Source organism: Mizuhopecten yessoensis, unplaced genomic scaffold (assembly GCF_002113885.1).
Source record: "Mizuhopecten yessoensis strain PY_sf001 unplaced genomic scaffold, ASM211388v2 scaffold10987, whole genome shotgun sequence".
NCBI classification, from domain to species: Eukaryota; Metazoa; Mollusca; class Bivalvia; order Pectinida; family Pectinidae; genus Mizuhopecten; species Mizuhopecten yessoensis.
The window spans coordinates 686,393-705,421 of NW_018408821.1; the positions used below are offsets into that span (position 1 = coordinate 686,393).

General features: G+C 34.2%; 1 protein-coding gene across 1 annotated transcript; it reads left to right on the plus strand.

Moving 5' to 3' along the window:
- Positions 1-4,599: 4,599 nt before the first annotated feature.
- On the plus strand, positions 4,600-6,962 carry LOC110464390 (veficolin-1-like). Its single transcript, XM_021519584.1, has 4 exons — positions 4,600-5,000; positions 5,147-5,277; positions 6,247-6,343; positions 6,823-6,962. The coding sequence occupies exons 1-4, from the start codon at positions 4,844-4,846 to the stop codon at positions 6,870-6,872; spliced, it is 435 nt and encodes a 144-aa protein (XP_021375259.1). The 5' UTR covers positions 4,600-4,843; the 3' UTR covers positions 6,873-6,962.
- The last annotated feature ends 12,067 nt before the right edge of the window (positions 6,963-19,029 follow it).

A 19,029-nucleotide genomic window follows, 5' to 3' on the forward strand; every position in this document is an offset into this window, starting at 1 on the left:
CGGAAATAGCTTGATGTGTTGTCTAACAGAGTCTTTGTCAGTCTTTTGGGTCCTATTGTGTGGACTTTTACGGCTCTACCTGTCGAAAACTGACCCTGATACTTTCTTTTTGAATGCACAGTCTATAACCATTTGGTTTTTCGTGTAAGTACATGTTCACAAATGAAATCACGTTGTCGATCATTCGACTGTAAATTCCAATATGAATTAAAATGTTCCTATCTTTCTTCACCAGATTTATGAGAGGAAGTCTGCATTTGCTGCAGTCTTGTTACTGTATGTCTCTCTTTTTAATAATTTTTCCTGTAGTACTAAGATATTCCTGTCTTTTTTTGTCTATCATTTTTTCTTTATATTCTTTTTCCAGTTATCCAGTTTTAGATTTTATTTAACATTCATTTGCAAGTTATTTCTTTGGTGGTGTTGAAACAATTTCTTGTTTTCGTTGTGTTATATGTTCCAGGGTTTTTGGTTCACTTTTCCCTTTCTTTGGGGTAACTTCAAAAGCTAACAAATTCACATTTGGTCTATGTTGTGCATCTTCTATTGTAAGGGTGACACAAGTTTCATTGTGTTCCATTCCAAGTAGTAAGCAGTTTCTTTTCTAAGAGTTTTGCGAGGTTTGCTCCTTTTCAGTTGAGTTGAAATTGCTTGAAAGAGGCAACTGCTATTCTTTGCAATATCCAGCCTTTGTAATCCATGGCTTTTTAAAAGAACGTCCAACCTTCGCTGGTGAATTGCTGGAAAAGTTTTCTTTCTTTGTTTTTCTTTCATGCTTTTCTCCATGGTTTTGGCGATTTCAGATAGGGCTGTTTCGGAATCACTCCTACTGTAAATAGTTTACCTTTCTTTTTGCTGTTATCCTTTATAATCGGGTCCGTTGGATCACTGTATTGGATATTTTCACGAGAAAAATCAGTTTGATCCTCTTCCTTTAAGGTGTTTCCATTTTCTGAGGGAAATATCTAGAGGGACAATCTTTGTTGAGCATGTATCATTGTCATGTTCTTTGTAATATAGTCTAAATGTGAAACAGCCATGAAAGTGCTTGCCTTGTTTTACACCATTAATCTGTCAGAATGTCAGATGTATTGTTATGCACTGAGAGGACATTTTCGAACAGAGTTAAACTAAATTTTCTTCCAAATATGCAAACAATGTCGGTCATCTGTTGCCATACCAAGAAGCTCCAGTTATTTTTATATTGTTTCATTAGTAACACTAACTTCACCTTTGTTATTATTTGTAATTACTTATTTGTCATATGTCAGAGGGCGCTAACTGGAACCTTATACCTGCGTATCAGGTTGCAAACTGTTCGGCCAGAAGGTGCTATCTGTGACAAAGCACCTTTTGGCAGGCTAACTGTAGTAGATAGCACCTTCTGGCAATCAGGTTTTGTGAAATACTCAGATAGCACCTTATGTAATTATTAATTATTTTCATCAATAATTGGAATTTTGTACAGATTTTTTCACAGATTAAGGGTAATGTATTATTAAATCAAATGGAGCAAAAAAACGTTTTTTGACAAAAATGGCAGATAGCACCTTCTGGCAATGAACCCTCGATATGATGTAATTAAAGAAGATGGTTCTTTTTATAATTTTGTAGCATTTCAACATAGATATGATATAAGGTCCCATTTTTAACTTTTCATAGAATAATTAGTGCTATAAAACAGTAAATAAATAGTAAACACGAAATCTTTGCTTTAGAAAAGAGTATTTGTTTACCAAATATACCTTTAAATCTTAATATTATATTAAGGAGGACTATAGGGGCACAGGATATTTATGCTGTTTTATGCCGAAATGATACAAAACCCACGTCACAAAGGAAATGGTCTACGGTTTTCAACATTCAGGACAAAATATGGAAAAAGATTTATGCATGTCCTTTAAAACTAATGAAAGTACTAAATTAAGATGGCTTCAATACCGAATTAACCATAGAATCTTAACTACAAACACACTCCTACAAGAAATTGGAATAAAACAAAATTCAACTTGTACTTTTTGTAAAAGATTTCCGGAAACAATTGAACATCTATTTTGGGATTGTGGTAATATGTGAAATTTTGAGAGAACTTAAACAATTGCTTGCAACCAATAATATTGATTTGAATTTTGACAAACAGGAATTTATATTTGGACAATTCAGTTCTAAGGATGCTGATTTGATAGTGGATAATCTTATCCTATTATTGATTAAACAATACATTTTTAAAATGAAATGTCTAGAAATGGAACTTAATATAACAAGTTTAAAGAATCACATTCTTTTTTAACTTAAATCTTATAAGATCTTGATAATAAAGCGTACAAACTGAAAAAATAATATAGCATTGCTTAATACAGTAGAAAAATGGCTTCTCTTATAAAATAATGTGAACAATTATAATTATCATTATACTATACAGAAAAGTTTGCATACCCCCCCCTGTGAGTGTGTATGTGTATGTGTGTACAGTATATAATTGGTCTCTTGTAAAGAGGTGTTCGTTGTGAAGGGAATTGTAATCAATGCAATGTATGCTTGTTGCTTTGCGTGTAAATGTGTTGTTTATAAAAAAAAAAAAATGNAAAAAAAAAAAAAAAAAAAAAAAAAAAAAAAAAAAAAAAAATTGTTATGCTTGATTACGCCTTTTTTGTATTCATTATTGGTAACATTACCGAAAACATGTGAAAACCTTATTCTCATACTCAATGCAATTTGTTCATACTTTAACGATGTTTAAAGGGAGGTTACTCTTCAGTTCTTCTAGGCCTCCCACAATTCACCACATATGAATGGTAATAACAAATTATTTACGCGTCTCTTCAAATACATATATAGCACCCAGACTTGATTTCCTATTGTTTCATTCAGTTCGTCAACCCGTAACCATGGTAAGAAATACATAAAAGGTGTTTTTTTCAATTTGAATGGGAATGCTGCGAATGCTGATGCACCTATCCATATAAGTGTGATATTTTCAACTGATACGGTGATCACAAAATATTCTTACGGTAATTCTTTTTTCAAGTAAGCAAAAATGGTAAATTTGTTTTCACTTTATATGTAATACATTATCATTAATAGTTTTCAGTTATTATGGATTTATTCGATAATGGCTCTATATAGCGTCAGAAATTAAGGTTTGCAAAATAAGACGTACCCGTCGTTAAATGTTTTGTCCATTTCATTGTGTTATATTTTGATAAGATTGTAGATATGTAACTAGTTAAATACATTAAATTCTAATGTTCTAATATCATGCGAATAGCTTTTACATAGTGAATTTCCAAGCTGGTGGCGTTCATGGGAGAGTGACACTCAGCCCTGTTAACTTTAGTGATGCCGTTTCCCTCCTCATATCTAGGTACCAAGGGGGAAGGTATACAAGTTCCTTCTCAAGTTTTCATCCTGATGATTAAAAGGAATGAACTTATTCTCAAGGTAATTTTTGTTTTGTTGTTAGTTAATAAAAATGCAAAAACAAAATTAATATTTTTTTATTAAACGCATAGTTTAATCTATGCATTACATTTAGACTATTTATATTTTGCATTAAAACTCATTACGTATAAAAAAAAAAAAAAAAAAGTAAGATACTTCATCAAATAATATTGTATTGTTGAAATGATCGGTACAGCTAGTTAGAAATAATCAGTTATTATAGCACGGAGGACGAGTACAGTTCGCCAAAGTGATATTGTTGTTTTTCATTCCGGCATCATTTACAAACAGAAGGTAATGTTAACACGTCTTTCGTATTATGAGGACTAGTAAGATCGTAATAATCATTATAAATGAAAAAGTATACACATTGAATAAGAACTACTTATATATACATCTGTTACAGTCACCATTCCGCTAGTCATTACGTCAGTATACCATCATCGTCATATAAATAGCTATTATTTCCACGTTAGTCACTGTTTATTGGTCGAGTTAAATACAGATATTCAAATCAGAAGTGTACGTTTTCGATCTAGTAATATTTTAGACTGAACAATCTCGATTTTAGATATATACGCAAACATAAACATAAAAACAGACCGATTTGCGATGCGGTTATTATGACTGTAAATGCAAGTTGAGCTTTAAATTTTTAAGAAATTTCATATTAGAAAAAAACACGGATGAATAGGAAAATGTAAACAGCCAACTAGTGTGTTAATTAAAACGTCTGTTAGATATCTTGCATTTGAAATCGAATATATACTACTCGGTCATCTAGGATCACTTCTGTCAAACACAAAGGAAAAGGTGCATTGCAACCTCAAAACAGTATTATTACGTCTTGTTTATTTAGCTTTTGTGCAAACGCATTTTAAAACATAATCATAGTATTGTTTGTGTGTTCGTCTGTCGTTACCTTAACAAAGCGTTGACATTTGGTGTTTAAATATCAGTAAGATATGCGCGACGTAAGCTGCAGTTATATTTTTTAATTGAAGGTAATGTTTATCAAGTAGTTGCTACACAGAGTTATTTGATTAAGGTTTATAAATAGTCGCCACTTCCTGGTCTGTCGTATTAACGAACGGTTGATTCGTATGTCGTGCATATTTAAAACATGTGAAATCGATTACACATACGTAGCCCCCAAGGTCACGCGAAAGACGAAATGTATTGCGAAATAACACATGTCTATAACGTCTTCCACCTAGGGTGTATCCAATTTAAATATTCATTCAGATTACCGTGACGTTAACGGATGCATTGTTTTGGGCTGCAAACCAGCATTATTGCTGATTCCGAACAGTTGTCTCAATCAGCAAATCATTAGTAAGTGGGCAATTTATTATAATAGACCAATATGAATGTCTCATAGCTGAATCACCGTTTGGTTGTTATGCTCTTGGTGTGTAATTTTGAGAATGGCATGACGGATCCCGGATGTATTAACTCACAGAAGGAGGAGATGTTATCACGTTTGTCATCTAAATTGACGTACATAGCTGCCGAAATACAGGAAACATATTCTCTGTTAAAGAACATGTCGATATCAGGTAAAATATTTCAAACTGTATCAATACCATATGTCGCAAACGCTTGCCATTTTCTTTTCTATGAGAAATCAGAAGTCTTCTGGTTGCGTATTGTGGCATATTGTTTGAAGACAATTATATCATGAGTTTCATTTATGCACATGTAGGACTTCAGAGAGACTGTCTAGCATTGTTGGATACAGGGAGTACGCAGAGTGGAGTGTATAATATACCTGTGACGGGGACGGACAGGACCCCAGTCTGGTGTGACATGGACACAGATGGTGGAGGATGGACGGTAGGCAAAACAGTAGACAGAGATATATTTACGCTTCATTGTACTTATTAAATTCTCATAAACTGTGCCTGTTATAGGTTTGTTTATTCATATCTTCTCGTTATACATGACGAACACAATATCTTCGCTGTTAAAATATTGACTAAGCTTTAACTGCTATTACTAAAAACGTCTGGACCATCTTTATAAACAAGTGACATATTTTCTCAATTTTTTTGGTTTTATAAACCTGAAAACTGATAACTATAACAGACACTCATCAAACTATCCTTAGACAAACACTTCAATAAGAAATGAGTAATATTTAGTCTTTACAGGCTCCAATCAAATCAATTTCTGTACACTTTGGCAGTGACGGTGTTTGGCACACGCGATGTATTTGTGACGTTATTCACGCAAAAACTAAACCATGCTGGGCCGATAAGTCGAGTAACTAGGGTAAATATCTGACACAATTAATGACCATGATGACGTCACGGATACCAGTTACGTAACACAATATATTCATACTATGTGGCTGGCATTGTTAAGGTATTTCAGAGACGTATAGATGGCGCCACTGACTTCTACAGAGGATGGACGGCTTTGGTGACGTTACCCATGAGTTTTGGTTAGGCAAGGTTTAATCAATATAGGTATTGCCTTTTGTCTAATTCTAGATAAGCACTGCAATAAACGTATATAAACACTATTAGATTAAAAGGAGGGAGATAATTATTATTATGATATATTTAGTCTTTGCAGGCTCCAATCAAATCAATTACTGTACACTTTGGCAGTGAAGATGTTTGGCACACGCGATGTATTTGTGACGTTTTAACATAAACTACACATATTATTCCCGCACAAACTAAACCGGCCGATAACCCGAATAATTAGGGTAAATATCTAACACAGTTAATGACCATGATGACGTCACGGATACCAGTTACGTAACACTATATATTCATACTATGTGTCATTGTTCAGGTATTTCAGAGACGTATAGATGGCGCCACTGACTTATACAGAGGATGGGACGAATACAGAGACGGCTTTGGTGACGTTTACCATGAGTTTTGGTTAGGTAAGTTTTATTAACATCAATATAGGTATTGCCTTTTGTCTAATGCTAGATAAGCACTGCAATAAATGTATATAAACACTATTAGTTAAAAGAAGAGAGATACTTATTATTATGATATATTTCTTTTTATCAATAACAACAATAAGTTGCTTCTACGCGAAGAATTTGCACTAGCAAACTAGAGTGATTGCGTACATTGTTATTTTGTTATTATGGTGACACAGATCACTAGAAAGCTAAGATACATTTTCTATTGAAACTTAAGATATAGAAAATTGAATACTGCGGTGTACAGGAACAGCACTATAGTGTTAAATTGCAAATGAATATCAGCCTGTGCCATATTTGCAAGGAAATACAAATATTTATCTGTTTTATTGAAAATATAGAAATAAAATATACAACAACATTTGCAGTGATGAACTACGTACTCATACGATGTCTTAACATTAGCTCTATCCTCACACTTCCTTTGTCAGGAAATGAACAAATACACGCTCTCACATCAGCAGAAGATACTGAACTGTGATTCGATATGGAGGATTTTCAAAACATCCCTTTCTATGCCAAATACCAAAGGTTCACCATAGGGAAAGCCACTGATAGCTATCGATTGAACATATCGGGCTATTCAGGAGATGAAGGTAACTAAATTAGTCTGATATGTCTACGTTTGCTTATGATGGTACGGTGATGACAATATATGTAAAGCACTTTATCGCAAATTCATTTACGATGGAAATTAACTGATATGTATAGTATAAAATACGGTGTCATTTCGATGATTTAGGTAATGTTGACATGTTTGAGAGTTTTTCTTTAACATTGTTGAACGACAATGTAAAAAAATAATAATAATAGTTCGAGGTTCTTATATACCGCTTTATCTCAGCCTAGTTCGTATGTCGTCTCAATGCGGTTCACAAATTATTAATCGGGGTTAAAGGGAGTAGACAGGAACAAGTGGAGTAAAGCATCTTGCTCAAAGATACAACACAGTGCCGTGCCGTGACTCGAACCCGCAACCCTCCTGTCACGAGTCCAGCTACCTACCACTAAACCACTGTGCCTGTAAATAAACAACATCAGTACACTTATCACATGGTTTGGGCTTTTCACGTTGAATTAATTGGAAAGCTCTTATTCAAGTCGACTTTCAGATCCCGTGCTAACCGCCAATGAAATAAATTGAATATTTTACTTGGAATCTGACATATGAATACTTCTACAGTTATCATTATATTTAATGATGCAAATATGAAAATGCGACAATGGGATATGATTAATTTAATCCGAGATTGTATTCCCTCTCTAAAACAATGAACTTAAATCAATATTCTTTCTGCAACTTGGTCGATAACGTCATATATATTCAAACAACCTGTATCTGATAGAGAATGGATGCTGTTTATAACAAGCCAATATCCAATATAACAAACCGTCCTGAACTGCTTTAAATAATAATTTGTTTATCATAAATTGATTTCAACCTATTTAACTCGATAACTACCAGTTGTTTTAGTGAAAGATTACTCAGGGTTGTTTTGATAAGTGTAGAAAATATTTGTCACCCTTCTAAATTGTAGCATTCTCTTATTGGATATATTTTCTATAGACCCCGCTCTATAAAAGCACGTGCGAGGGGAGTTAACTCAAACTAGAATCTCTCTTCATAACAACAAAAATAGCGTCCGACACACACACGCGTACGAGGTTTGCTAATCATTCACAGGAAGAAATAGCCTACAATCAATCTAAAACGACAGCATTTTCAACACAACAGGCAATGAGTGGCCGCTTGGGTGCGTACTACCACGATGGTTATGTATGTCCGAAATATGGCTGAAAAGATTTTTGTTGTAGGGGCTATTTGGTAGCAGTCAAGTACATGTACAACACAAACTCACAAAGTGACTTATAATTTTACAGAAAAAAGATTGTCAGGGTGACAAACTCATTATCTCTGGGTTAAGAGGAGTCTACTGTTTTATAGACCCCTTTGGTCTTGTTAGACCCCTCGTCTTCGGCTCGGGGTCTATGAGCCCGTAGACCATTCTTAATTCAGAGATAACTAATAAAATTTATACCTGACTTAAACGCATTGATAAATGTTGGGGGAGTGATGAGAGGAGATTCACAACAACATTGGAGTGACATCACATTAAAGACATTGATTTATCGCATAATGTACTGTGTTATCCATTGAATATTAACCTTCAGCCCAGTGATTGGTTGTAAGTTTCAAATGTTTCAATTATGACTTAACGTCTAGGACAAGTGCATGACGTCACAAACTAACGCAACGGAGTCTTAACGGCGGCTGTTTACATTACAAGGCTGCATGAGAATTGTCACGAAGAAATGCCACAAATATTCATTATTTGATAAAAAGGAGCTTACACTCGTTTTAATTTCGTATCAAAGTCCATATTTATCTAATCATAATATATATAAAGGATCTTACATGACTTTCCATACCATTTTTTTTAAAACTCGTCACGAATGTGTCATTTTAGCTCGCTAAATTGAAAAATTCTTACACTTGTTTCATAAATCTCACATGGACTGGAAAGTCATGTAAGATCCTATATATACATATTTATTATGATTAAAGAAATATGGACCATGATCTGAATATAGAGGCAGATATGCCTGCGGTCGGAATAAACTAAATTAAACTAAATTTATACTTAATATAATCGCACAAACGCATTGGCCGAACCCTATGCACGTGGCAAGTTCTAAAAGACGTCATTTAGAGTGTTTTTTCGGTGATTATCGATTTCTTAAAATAGCCATTAGCAAATCATCTACATTTTTTAAGCAAATAATCTGAAGTAACTCATGGCAGAAAAACTGCCATTAAAACCGTCCTAACTTACAATATTTTTTAATTATAAACGTAATAGTTGGTTCATATAAGACGTGTATTATACACTTATAGACTGTTGTGATGACAACCTTCACAACTTTATATTAACTTCATATTCCATATTTATATATTCTACCACGTCTTTGATGTAACGACACTTTTCATTGGTTTATTACCACGTATAATTGAACGATAGACCATGCGTGTGGATGTATCATATTCCGACACACTAACGCCCGTCGAAACATCTCCCCCGCAAATGTAATTAAGCAAGCAAGCAAAGATGATTTCCTTCGTCGAATTAGATTATACGGTTTCATAATGTATGTTTTTGAGAATTTGGTAGCGGACAAAAACGTTTCCTATTTATCCTCTATATCTACTTTTAATCTGCAAAGCTCTCAGTTATAATGATCCGCCGGACTAACCGCGAATGTGACATGAAATATTGTTTGTAAATCTGTCAAATGGGGATTTTATGTAATGAGAAGCGATGTCAGTAGATTGGTAGTTTTGATTGATTGAAATATTCATCTGGTATAAAGCATGACGTCAGTGTTTATTGTTCAACGCGAAATGTGGACTGAAAATGAAAAGTACTCCCCAAATATATCCAGATTAAATCGACCGCTGCCCAGAAAGGATAGCAACGTACAACTTGTTGCGGAAATGAAAAAAAATATAACGTGAGGAATGTTTGCACGCGAAAAAGAACAGCCTGAATGAAATACTTAGGCCAGATATTCTAAATACTTCTATCTTGGTCACCTTGCTTATTATAGACGTATAGACCCTGAGATAGACGCGTAACAGACTTCCGTTACTCTTTTCAAGGTAGAATATATATAATCAACAAAAAAGTGTATGCTTTTTTTGGAAATAATTTTTGGGATTTGAAAATATTCGAAAAATAATTAATGAAGACCGCTTGCGTCACCTGGAGTTCCTATTCAGAGACTGTTTATTTCATGCTAGTTATTTATTCCATCCTAGAACTCGCTAATCGGTTGAATATTTCTTTGTTTTACGTTATATATTAATTCCCATCGCTTTATATTTTTTGTATTGACTAACACATCTATTTACAGGGGATTCGCTGATTAACCACAACGGTCTGCCATTCAGTACAAAAGATAATGGTAATACTGTCTGTGCTGTTCGACATCAAGGCGCCTGGTGGTACAACTATTGCTATCATTCTAATCTTAATGGGTTATACGTAATAAGCAGTTACTCTCGGACAGGAATCGTATGGCAAACATATAGATTTTATTATCCACTGAAAAGCACAAAAATGATGATTCGAAGGGTTCCGAAATAAAAGGGATAAAAACAATTCGTGTATTTAATCATAATTCGCTTGTCACTAGAGTTACAAATGACTTGATATGTCATTCAGCTTTCTGATTCCAATTCTTTTTAGAGTTTGATGTTTATGCTTTTATGTGTGCCATATTGTTAAAGATGCGGGTATTGAATATCATCTAAAAACTGAAAAAGACTTGGCTCAGGGACGAATGTCCAAACTAGAATGTAAATTTATTCCATTTCTTCTGCTGTACAATTGTATAATTGGTATATATGTTTATAAATGTTTGGCGGAAGTGGCACATTTTATAATTGTTTTATATATTTCTAATTGTCTATATTGTAAATTGTAAGACAATAGTAAATTTTATAATCAATTGAAAATAAATCCACAATGTGAATATCAACAAATAACATGAATAAAGAATGACACTTTTTGTCAGTAACTCTCTTTTGGCTTTACTTTGGATTTGTATATGTAAGTGGCGAAGAAATTGATGCATAGACCCGACATTTAAACGAGACTGTAACATAATACAGGGGACATTAATAGGAGCTTCCGATATGTCATACGAGTTATGTTTTGCGTGTTGTTTTGGACATCCTATGCAGTTGTTTAGATACTGGATGCTTATGATTTTGAGAACATGGACCAGTTTCAACGATTCACTTACTCATAATATGATTATATAGAAACCAAGTTGTTCCCAAAGCAATTATATATTCACTGTTTATGGGTCGTGTTAAAATGCAGGAATTCAATAAAAAAAAACATTTATAGCTAATAAGATTTCATACTGAACAATCTCGAAGCGGTTTATTTAACGTCACAAGCACAAGACAGTTAACAGTTTACCAAAACGTTGAGTTATCATTATTATCTAAGAAATTTAATATCAGAAAGAAAATCCAGATGAAATAGAAAAGTTTACCAATTAAAATTAATCATTTCGTCATTATGCAAATTATCGTCATATAAATACCTTATTATTGCCATGTCAGTTATTTTTCACTGTTACAGGAATTCAAATTAGAAGTGAACATTTTCAATCTAGTGATATTTTAGAATTAAACATCATAAAAAACAGTTTACCTAACTGATGCTATTTTTGGGATTGTAAATTCAAGTTAAGCTTTGAATTGTAAACAAATGTTATATGAGAGAGAAAAAAAGGATGAACAAGACATTTTAAAGACAACTAGCGTGTTAACAAAACCTCTGTCAAAACAAAAGGAAAAGGTGCATTGCAACCTCAAAACAGTGTTATAACGTCTTGTTTATTTTCCTTTTGTGCAAATGCAATTTGAATCATAGATTTGTTTGTATGTTTGTCAGTCGTAATTAACCTTAACAAAGCGTTGACATTAAGCGTTTAAATATCAGTAATATAGGATCACTACATGCAATCTGGTTACGTACGCGGCGTAATCTGTAGTTATATTTGGGATTTCAAGGTATTATCAAGTAGTTCCTACACAGAGAAATTTGATTTAGGTATATAAAGAGTCACCACTTCCTGGTCTGTCGTCTTAAAAAATAAAAAATGATACCATCATAAAATGCATCCGATGTGAAATTACGCCGACGTAGCATCCGTTCTATCATTACAAAAACAACATCTTGTTCGTTGAAGGTCAATGCCATCTAATAACAAAACTTTGATGTTAAAAGTTCGTGACATGCTATTCATATTAAGGCGTTTCATGTGAACTATTTCGCTACAGGATACAGTTGATTATATACTGAAACTTCCGGCATGTGACACAACGGAAGTTGTGTGTAATGTGTGTTGACTCACTGAGCGATGTCCTATACATTCGGTTTGGTACTGCTGTCTGCATTGTCTCTATTACTTCGTTATGCCAGCTTTCTGTCAAGCACACCTCCTGCAGCTGGATTCAATTGCTAACTTGTGCTTTTGTTTTTATTAAATGTTTAGAAGCTACACACACAATTTCTTTTAACTGGAATTATACAATTATGCAATTTAAACATTTAGGAAAACTGGCGTTGAAATGATATCCTAAATACTAAAAACAAACGGAAACTAAAACTATTCAACCTATTTGTTAAGCAACTTTTTTGGTAACATTTCTATTTATAGTAACTTTTTTTGAAACATTCCCAGTGATTCGTATTTACAGTATCGTTATTGTTACATATGTAGTAACCACGTAGATTACTTTCTACAGTAACATTACTGTTAGTATCCCCGGTGGTTACTATTTATTGTTACTTTAGTGGTAACATTCCCGGTTATTCCTATTTACGGTATATTTACTGTTAGTACCCTGGTGACTACTATTTATAGTAACTTTACTAGTAGCTTCTCCGGTGATTACTATTTACAATAACTGTACTGGGAGTATCTCCAGTTATAACCTTTAACAGTAACTTCACTGGTAATATCCCCGGTGATAACTATTTGAAATATATGTAACTTTACTGGTAGCATACCCAGTGATTATCTTTTACAGTAAAAATACTTGTAGCGTGCCAGGTGGATACCGTGTCCATCAATCGTTCAAATCTACAAATTAATGCATATCAGCTAAGAGAATCGAGCGAATATTACGCAGTCGCAAATCTATAAAACTTGGGAAATATGAACAATGGAAGGATTTACATTGAGACCTTGAGAACGTACCAGAAGAATAAGACCAGATGTTTTGATGGATATGTGCCCTCTGCTGCTACAAACTACAGATAACGAAAATGGAACGCAAACTATTTGATTTTGATTTGAGAAAAGGTTTATAGAAAATTGCGGGGAAGTGTTGAAATAAAAGTTTCACCCTGAACAGAACAAAATTTCTAATTTAATTTGTAAACAATTTGAGACTTAAAAGATTTAAATTTATCCGAGGAAGTAAGAAAGCAAACGATAGATATGACATATTAAAATTGAAATTGTTCAATTATGTCATTCTTTATAAAATACTTTTAAAACGATTGAAAATTAAATGAAATTAAATTAAACTTACACAATGTATGAAAGGAAGATTATAATGTTAATACTTGAATGACTTTTTGAGAATTACACTAGAAGATTTTGACGAAGTTGGCTTTAATATAGTATAAATTGTGGAAATCACTATTTTGCGCTATAAAAAATTCACTAGTAATTATGAAGAAATAGATATACTGCTAAGGTAATGTTAAGTTTTGCTGAATAACAACATAGCATTGATCTTTGACGAAAGAAGCATCGAAACTCTTTCAAACAGTTAATGAGTATTTGTAACTACTACAAATGTTTCAGTTTATATGGTTTACATAAATAAATGTCAATACAGAGAGTCAATAAAGGATACAGGGGAAGAGTAAGAGAGACAGACAAGCAGAAAGAAAGAAAAGGACAGACAAAGAAAGACTGATCATGACAGGGAGGGAGAAAGTGAAATATTGATGATGGAATGCATCGGATTTGACAACGAAATAGGATCATGTGGCAAATCGATGTAAAGGAGAAAATAACGAATATTTGTTTTTATGAAGTTGATATATTAGTAAAGTGCAAATAACTAGATGAAATCTTTGTCCGTAGGAATTAGCCCAACCACACATATTTTCTCCAGTTATATTTATAAACATTATGACCAACAAAAGTTACTGTTACTTTGACCTAATTCTTTGAAATGGAAAATGGAAACATGAAGATAATTATATTTAAAATGACGTACAGTGATGAATTCGCTCGGTGAGTGCCGTGAAAGATTCGATTTATTTGGCTGCAAACATTTTGTGAAAATAAGCAGTGTTAGACCCCCTAATGAATCAAATAAGAGGCCTAACATTAGAGAATATCGCTGTTGTGTTTTTGTCAAGGATGCGATGTAAGTGCCACATGTTTTTCCTCCTCGACCAGTACAACTCCGAGTCCCTTTAAGCTTGCGTCCACAGAGAAATTTGCTTTTTACCTGGTCAAAACGCTTTCGAACAGGCATTCGAGGGGCCATTTCCATTAGTCTGTTGAAGATGTCCTCCTAAACTTTCCCCTGGAACCATGCTGTATCTTTCTTCAACAATAATCTGAGAGGACTGCCTACCTTTGACATGTTAGGCATGAATTACATAATCACAATACTAATAAACTGTATCTATTGAGGATAAAGAACATGTTTAGACAAAGATCTTGCCTAGATTGTGGATGAGACTTATGAAAGTTTGTAAATCTTTGGCATTTGGAATCTTTTCAAAGGTACGAACTTCTCAGGATCTGGTTTAAGACCAGACTCGGTGAATCTTTGACCGACAAAGGTAAATTCAGCTTTCCCTGTTATACATTTTTCCACAATGATTTGATGTCCATATTAGCGCGCACAGTGAAATACAGCGGTCAGGCATTTGTTGTGTTACTCAATGTTTGCTCCCCACTCTAAAATATCGTCGATGGTAGCTTCAGTGCCTTGTAGACATTACACCATTTGCGTTGTCACTCTCTGAAAGACTTCAGGTACCGACTTCACACCAAAAAGGGAAGACGTAGCGTCTCGCTTGCTGAGAATCTTTGCCCCAGTCACCATACCAGCAGCATCTGCCTCTTTTTTTTGTTGAGAAAATGATCTCGCTGAATCGCTTTGTTGAGATCGCGAGGATCAATGCATATGCGAATTTCCCCATTTGTTTTTGCGACGGTTGCAATGGAGTTTGCCCATTTTAAGGGTTACCCTCCATATGTTTAACTTCTGCCAACACATTGTCTCTTAATGAAAACGAAAAATTTGTAGGTTGGACGACTGGTGGTACGGGTAGGTCAGTCTTGATCGAGTAGGTTCAGAACAGACATCCCTGGCCATGGAATTCATTATAATAGCTTGGCGATTTACGTGTGAGTGTACAGATACGTTGTATAATTCTTTAGTCCTTACAGTCCTTTGCTTCTAACATTCTTTGAATATCTAGATCTACAACATAAAACAAAATGCCCAGAACTGACCTGGGCATTGTAGGAACATTGTCGGACCACGCTGCCTTTATTTCTGACGGCGTGGTGAAAATAAGGGGGAGGTTATTGGACTGTGTTTGAGAGTGCGTTCTCGTCATGGTAACACATTACATTTTGCTCCCGAATCTAATTAAAGTGTTATCGGAGTATATTGTTCAATAACAGTTTTCATTCATTTTCCGTTATGAACACCAAGTCCGTCCATCGAACCCACATGTATATGCAACGATCCTACAAACAGTTCATCATATTCCTCATTAGAAACATCGCATGTATGAACACGTTTAGGCTGGGGCTCTTTGTGTAGATTGGTTCTGACCTTGTGATAAACACTTGGTCACAACGTGCACTGTTCGTAGTGTATCCATGACTTTTACCAGTTTCTTCAGTCAAACTTACTGTCACTGTTGACGTTTTTGTCCATTGGTGAATGTTTCTACGATGGTCCACAGCAGCCGCCACGGCAACTATTTTAGTAATTAGGAGGTGCCTCTATATTTAGTAAGTAATGTTCATGGCAACAGCTTTAGTAAACAGCACTTGTCAGGATAAAATGTCTCTGGCAACTGCCTCACCAAAGCAGTTATTTTGTCACGCATTTGCTGGGCCCATATCAGCCGTTTCGGCAAACGTATGTCTTTTGACTCAATTGACATTCATCACCGATTAGGATAACGCGTGACATGTAACACAGTACAGATGTGAAAGTTAGGATTGATTTGTTTGTTGTTTCTTTTTGTTTGCGTTGTTTTACGATCCATCTACATTTTAAGGCAAAACTAATTAAAATAAAAAGGACATTTACGAAACGGTTTGCATCAATCTTAATCTATTAGATTGAAATGACAAGAAAAAAAATCAAAAGCAAACGCATTGACTGTAAAACTATTTCCGTAAAATGATGACTTCACAATTGGATATGACGGCGCAAAGCATGGTTATTTGACGTTATAATTCAAAGATTGACAAATGAAATCACGTACAGGGTGTTAAACAACAGTGGGTGACAAAACATGTTTACAATCATCTTGCAAGTTAGTCAAACAAGACAGGAGTGAGGAAACCGAGGTCGGTTATGGGAGAAACAATTTTCTACATCAGTCGCAGCACGACATGTTTTCCTGCTATGAATCTGGATAATGTGATACATTTGTTTACATTTTACAATGTTAATAACGTATGCGGATTATATCAGCCCGAGGGGCCAGGAATATGGTATATATTAGGAACATACTGGAATATAACATCTAAATACATCCGCTACATTTATTGTACAGAAGATTAATCATAATATGGCGATAAATCATCATTTAAGTATATTATTGCTGAATATATAAATGGAAACAGCTGTTTGTTACAATAACCCTGGTAACCGCATAGATCTTTGTAAACAGAAGTGTCTGACAAGTATGTGTATAGATAGCGTGTAATACTACATTTGTTTAATATTCAATATCGCATTATACAGGTAACAGTCTCGGTTGATAAACCCCAATGATGCTAGTATTTACCAACTACACAGTGAGTAAAAACACATTTCGATAAGTATGACCATTTATCTTTTAAGATCTGTGTTTACATGTCACAGCTGATTCGGTATTCATGTGATAACTCCAAATATCATTATTTCCGTAACAGATGTTGGAAGCTGAAACACAAATTCAAAACACAATTTCTCAGGCGATTCAGGTTGATGAAGGCTGGGGATAATTATTTTGGTTTGTATCACATTGGCAAGGGTTGACGCTTTCATTCTGCTCACAATTGTGCCTGTCGGGTTCGTTGTAACTATCCTGGTTTCCATATTGTGGACATGGCATTGTCTTTATCACCATTATAATAAAAGAAACACAGTCGGCACTGCAGTGTTATAAATGTATTTATAACTGTTCTAACTACAAATGGGTACCCATTTCAGTATAACCTCGGAAAGGTACAAATATGAATTATGGAAGGTCTTATTCTCGATGAAGCAGAAGCCGCTTATCCTTCCGGAATACCTGGTCTTATTCACGGTGAAGTTTTTCAGTTGTCTCCATGTTAAAGTTGTTGTATTCTTTTTCGTCATAATTGTAGTGATTTAAGTTCGAAGTTATATTTTGTTGATAGTCTGTATTTTTTGTGTTGTTTTATTAAAATATTTTTACATATTTTTTAAATATTTTATAGATATACATGTATGTGTTATTTCAAAACACTCATGTAAAACACACCATTAGTTTTTGAAAACAAAACGATATAGGCTTTACTTGCTAATATTTATCGTTTAATTTAGAGTAGAAATATATTAATATGACAACTACGACATTGGGACAAGATTACAGGAAAACTATAATGGGAAATAATTACTTTACTATGTGCTAAGCTTTATATGAAAATAGTGACAACAAATTGAGATACAAATAAAAATGACGGTATCCTTATTTGTTTAATAATCAAACATTATCTCGTTTGTTTAGCAAATTGGTCCCGACACTGTCTTGTCGAATGAGATCACTAATACTGTGTGGCTGCTTTTATTGATTGATAAATGAACTGAACATTTTACTGTTAGTGAATCAGTCATCAACTTGTGTAGCCTATCCTCAAGCATTTACATCTGTCAACGATAAATTTAAAAATGTAATATTCCGTTATTATACCCGCCTTTTCTACATCTTACATTTAAAGAGTGATGAATTGTAATTGGAAAAGCAGTTTGAAAATTATTTATTGCAAGTACATCACATAAACTTCGGTTGTTTCCGTACGTATGCGGATGAAGACGTGTCGGGTGGATGTCACGTGGTGAAGGGTATATATAGGGAGCACATGCTAGCTGCGTTTTTTTAGTTCGTTGCCCATCACTGTAACTAAACATGTAAATGTTCTTATATATAATGCAAGGATGTTGTTTTATGAACACATTCAAATGCAATTATTAGTAGAGGCATGTTGGCCAGTCGGGGTAGGATATAGTGGTAAGGTGTGGTTTTGTATTTGGCTGTGGATTATAATAAATGAATGAGCAACGAGCTATAATCCCATTTATGTCTTGTGTTATCATTTGAATTTAATTGATTTATATTCGGACGAATATAATGAGGGAGAATATAAAACCAATTAAACGCAAAATAATGCAAAAACATGGACTACGAAGTTGCTGACATGAATTTTTGTTATGTAATTAGTTAAAATTAAAACCCCTACTTACCTGTCGACTGCCTCGATACGTCGTTGCTACGAGTGGAATCGTCGACAGCAGCAAAAGGAATGTGACTATTATATATAAGGTTATCTGCTAATTTGTGGAAACACATAAGCATTTTTTTCAACAAACTGTTGGGAAACACTTTCATCTGTCGTATATCTTTTGTATACGCTAAAAGTTAAATTTGGGAAATTCTAAACTGATAATTTTGGTTTGAAATTTCCCTTTTTTTCTACTTACCTGGTCAGATGCGTTCATATCGTTCATTATGGTATTATTATTTTTTGCTTATCGGTATCGATTGGAAACTTGAAAACAGGTCCATGGGTTAAAACAAAGCCATTCTGAGTAGAAATTCAGGGGGGGG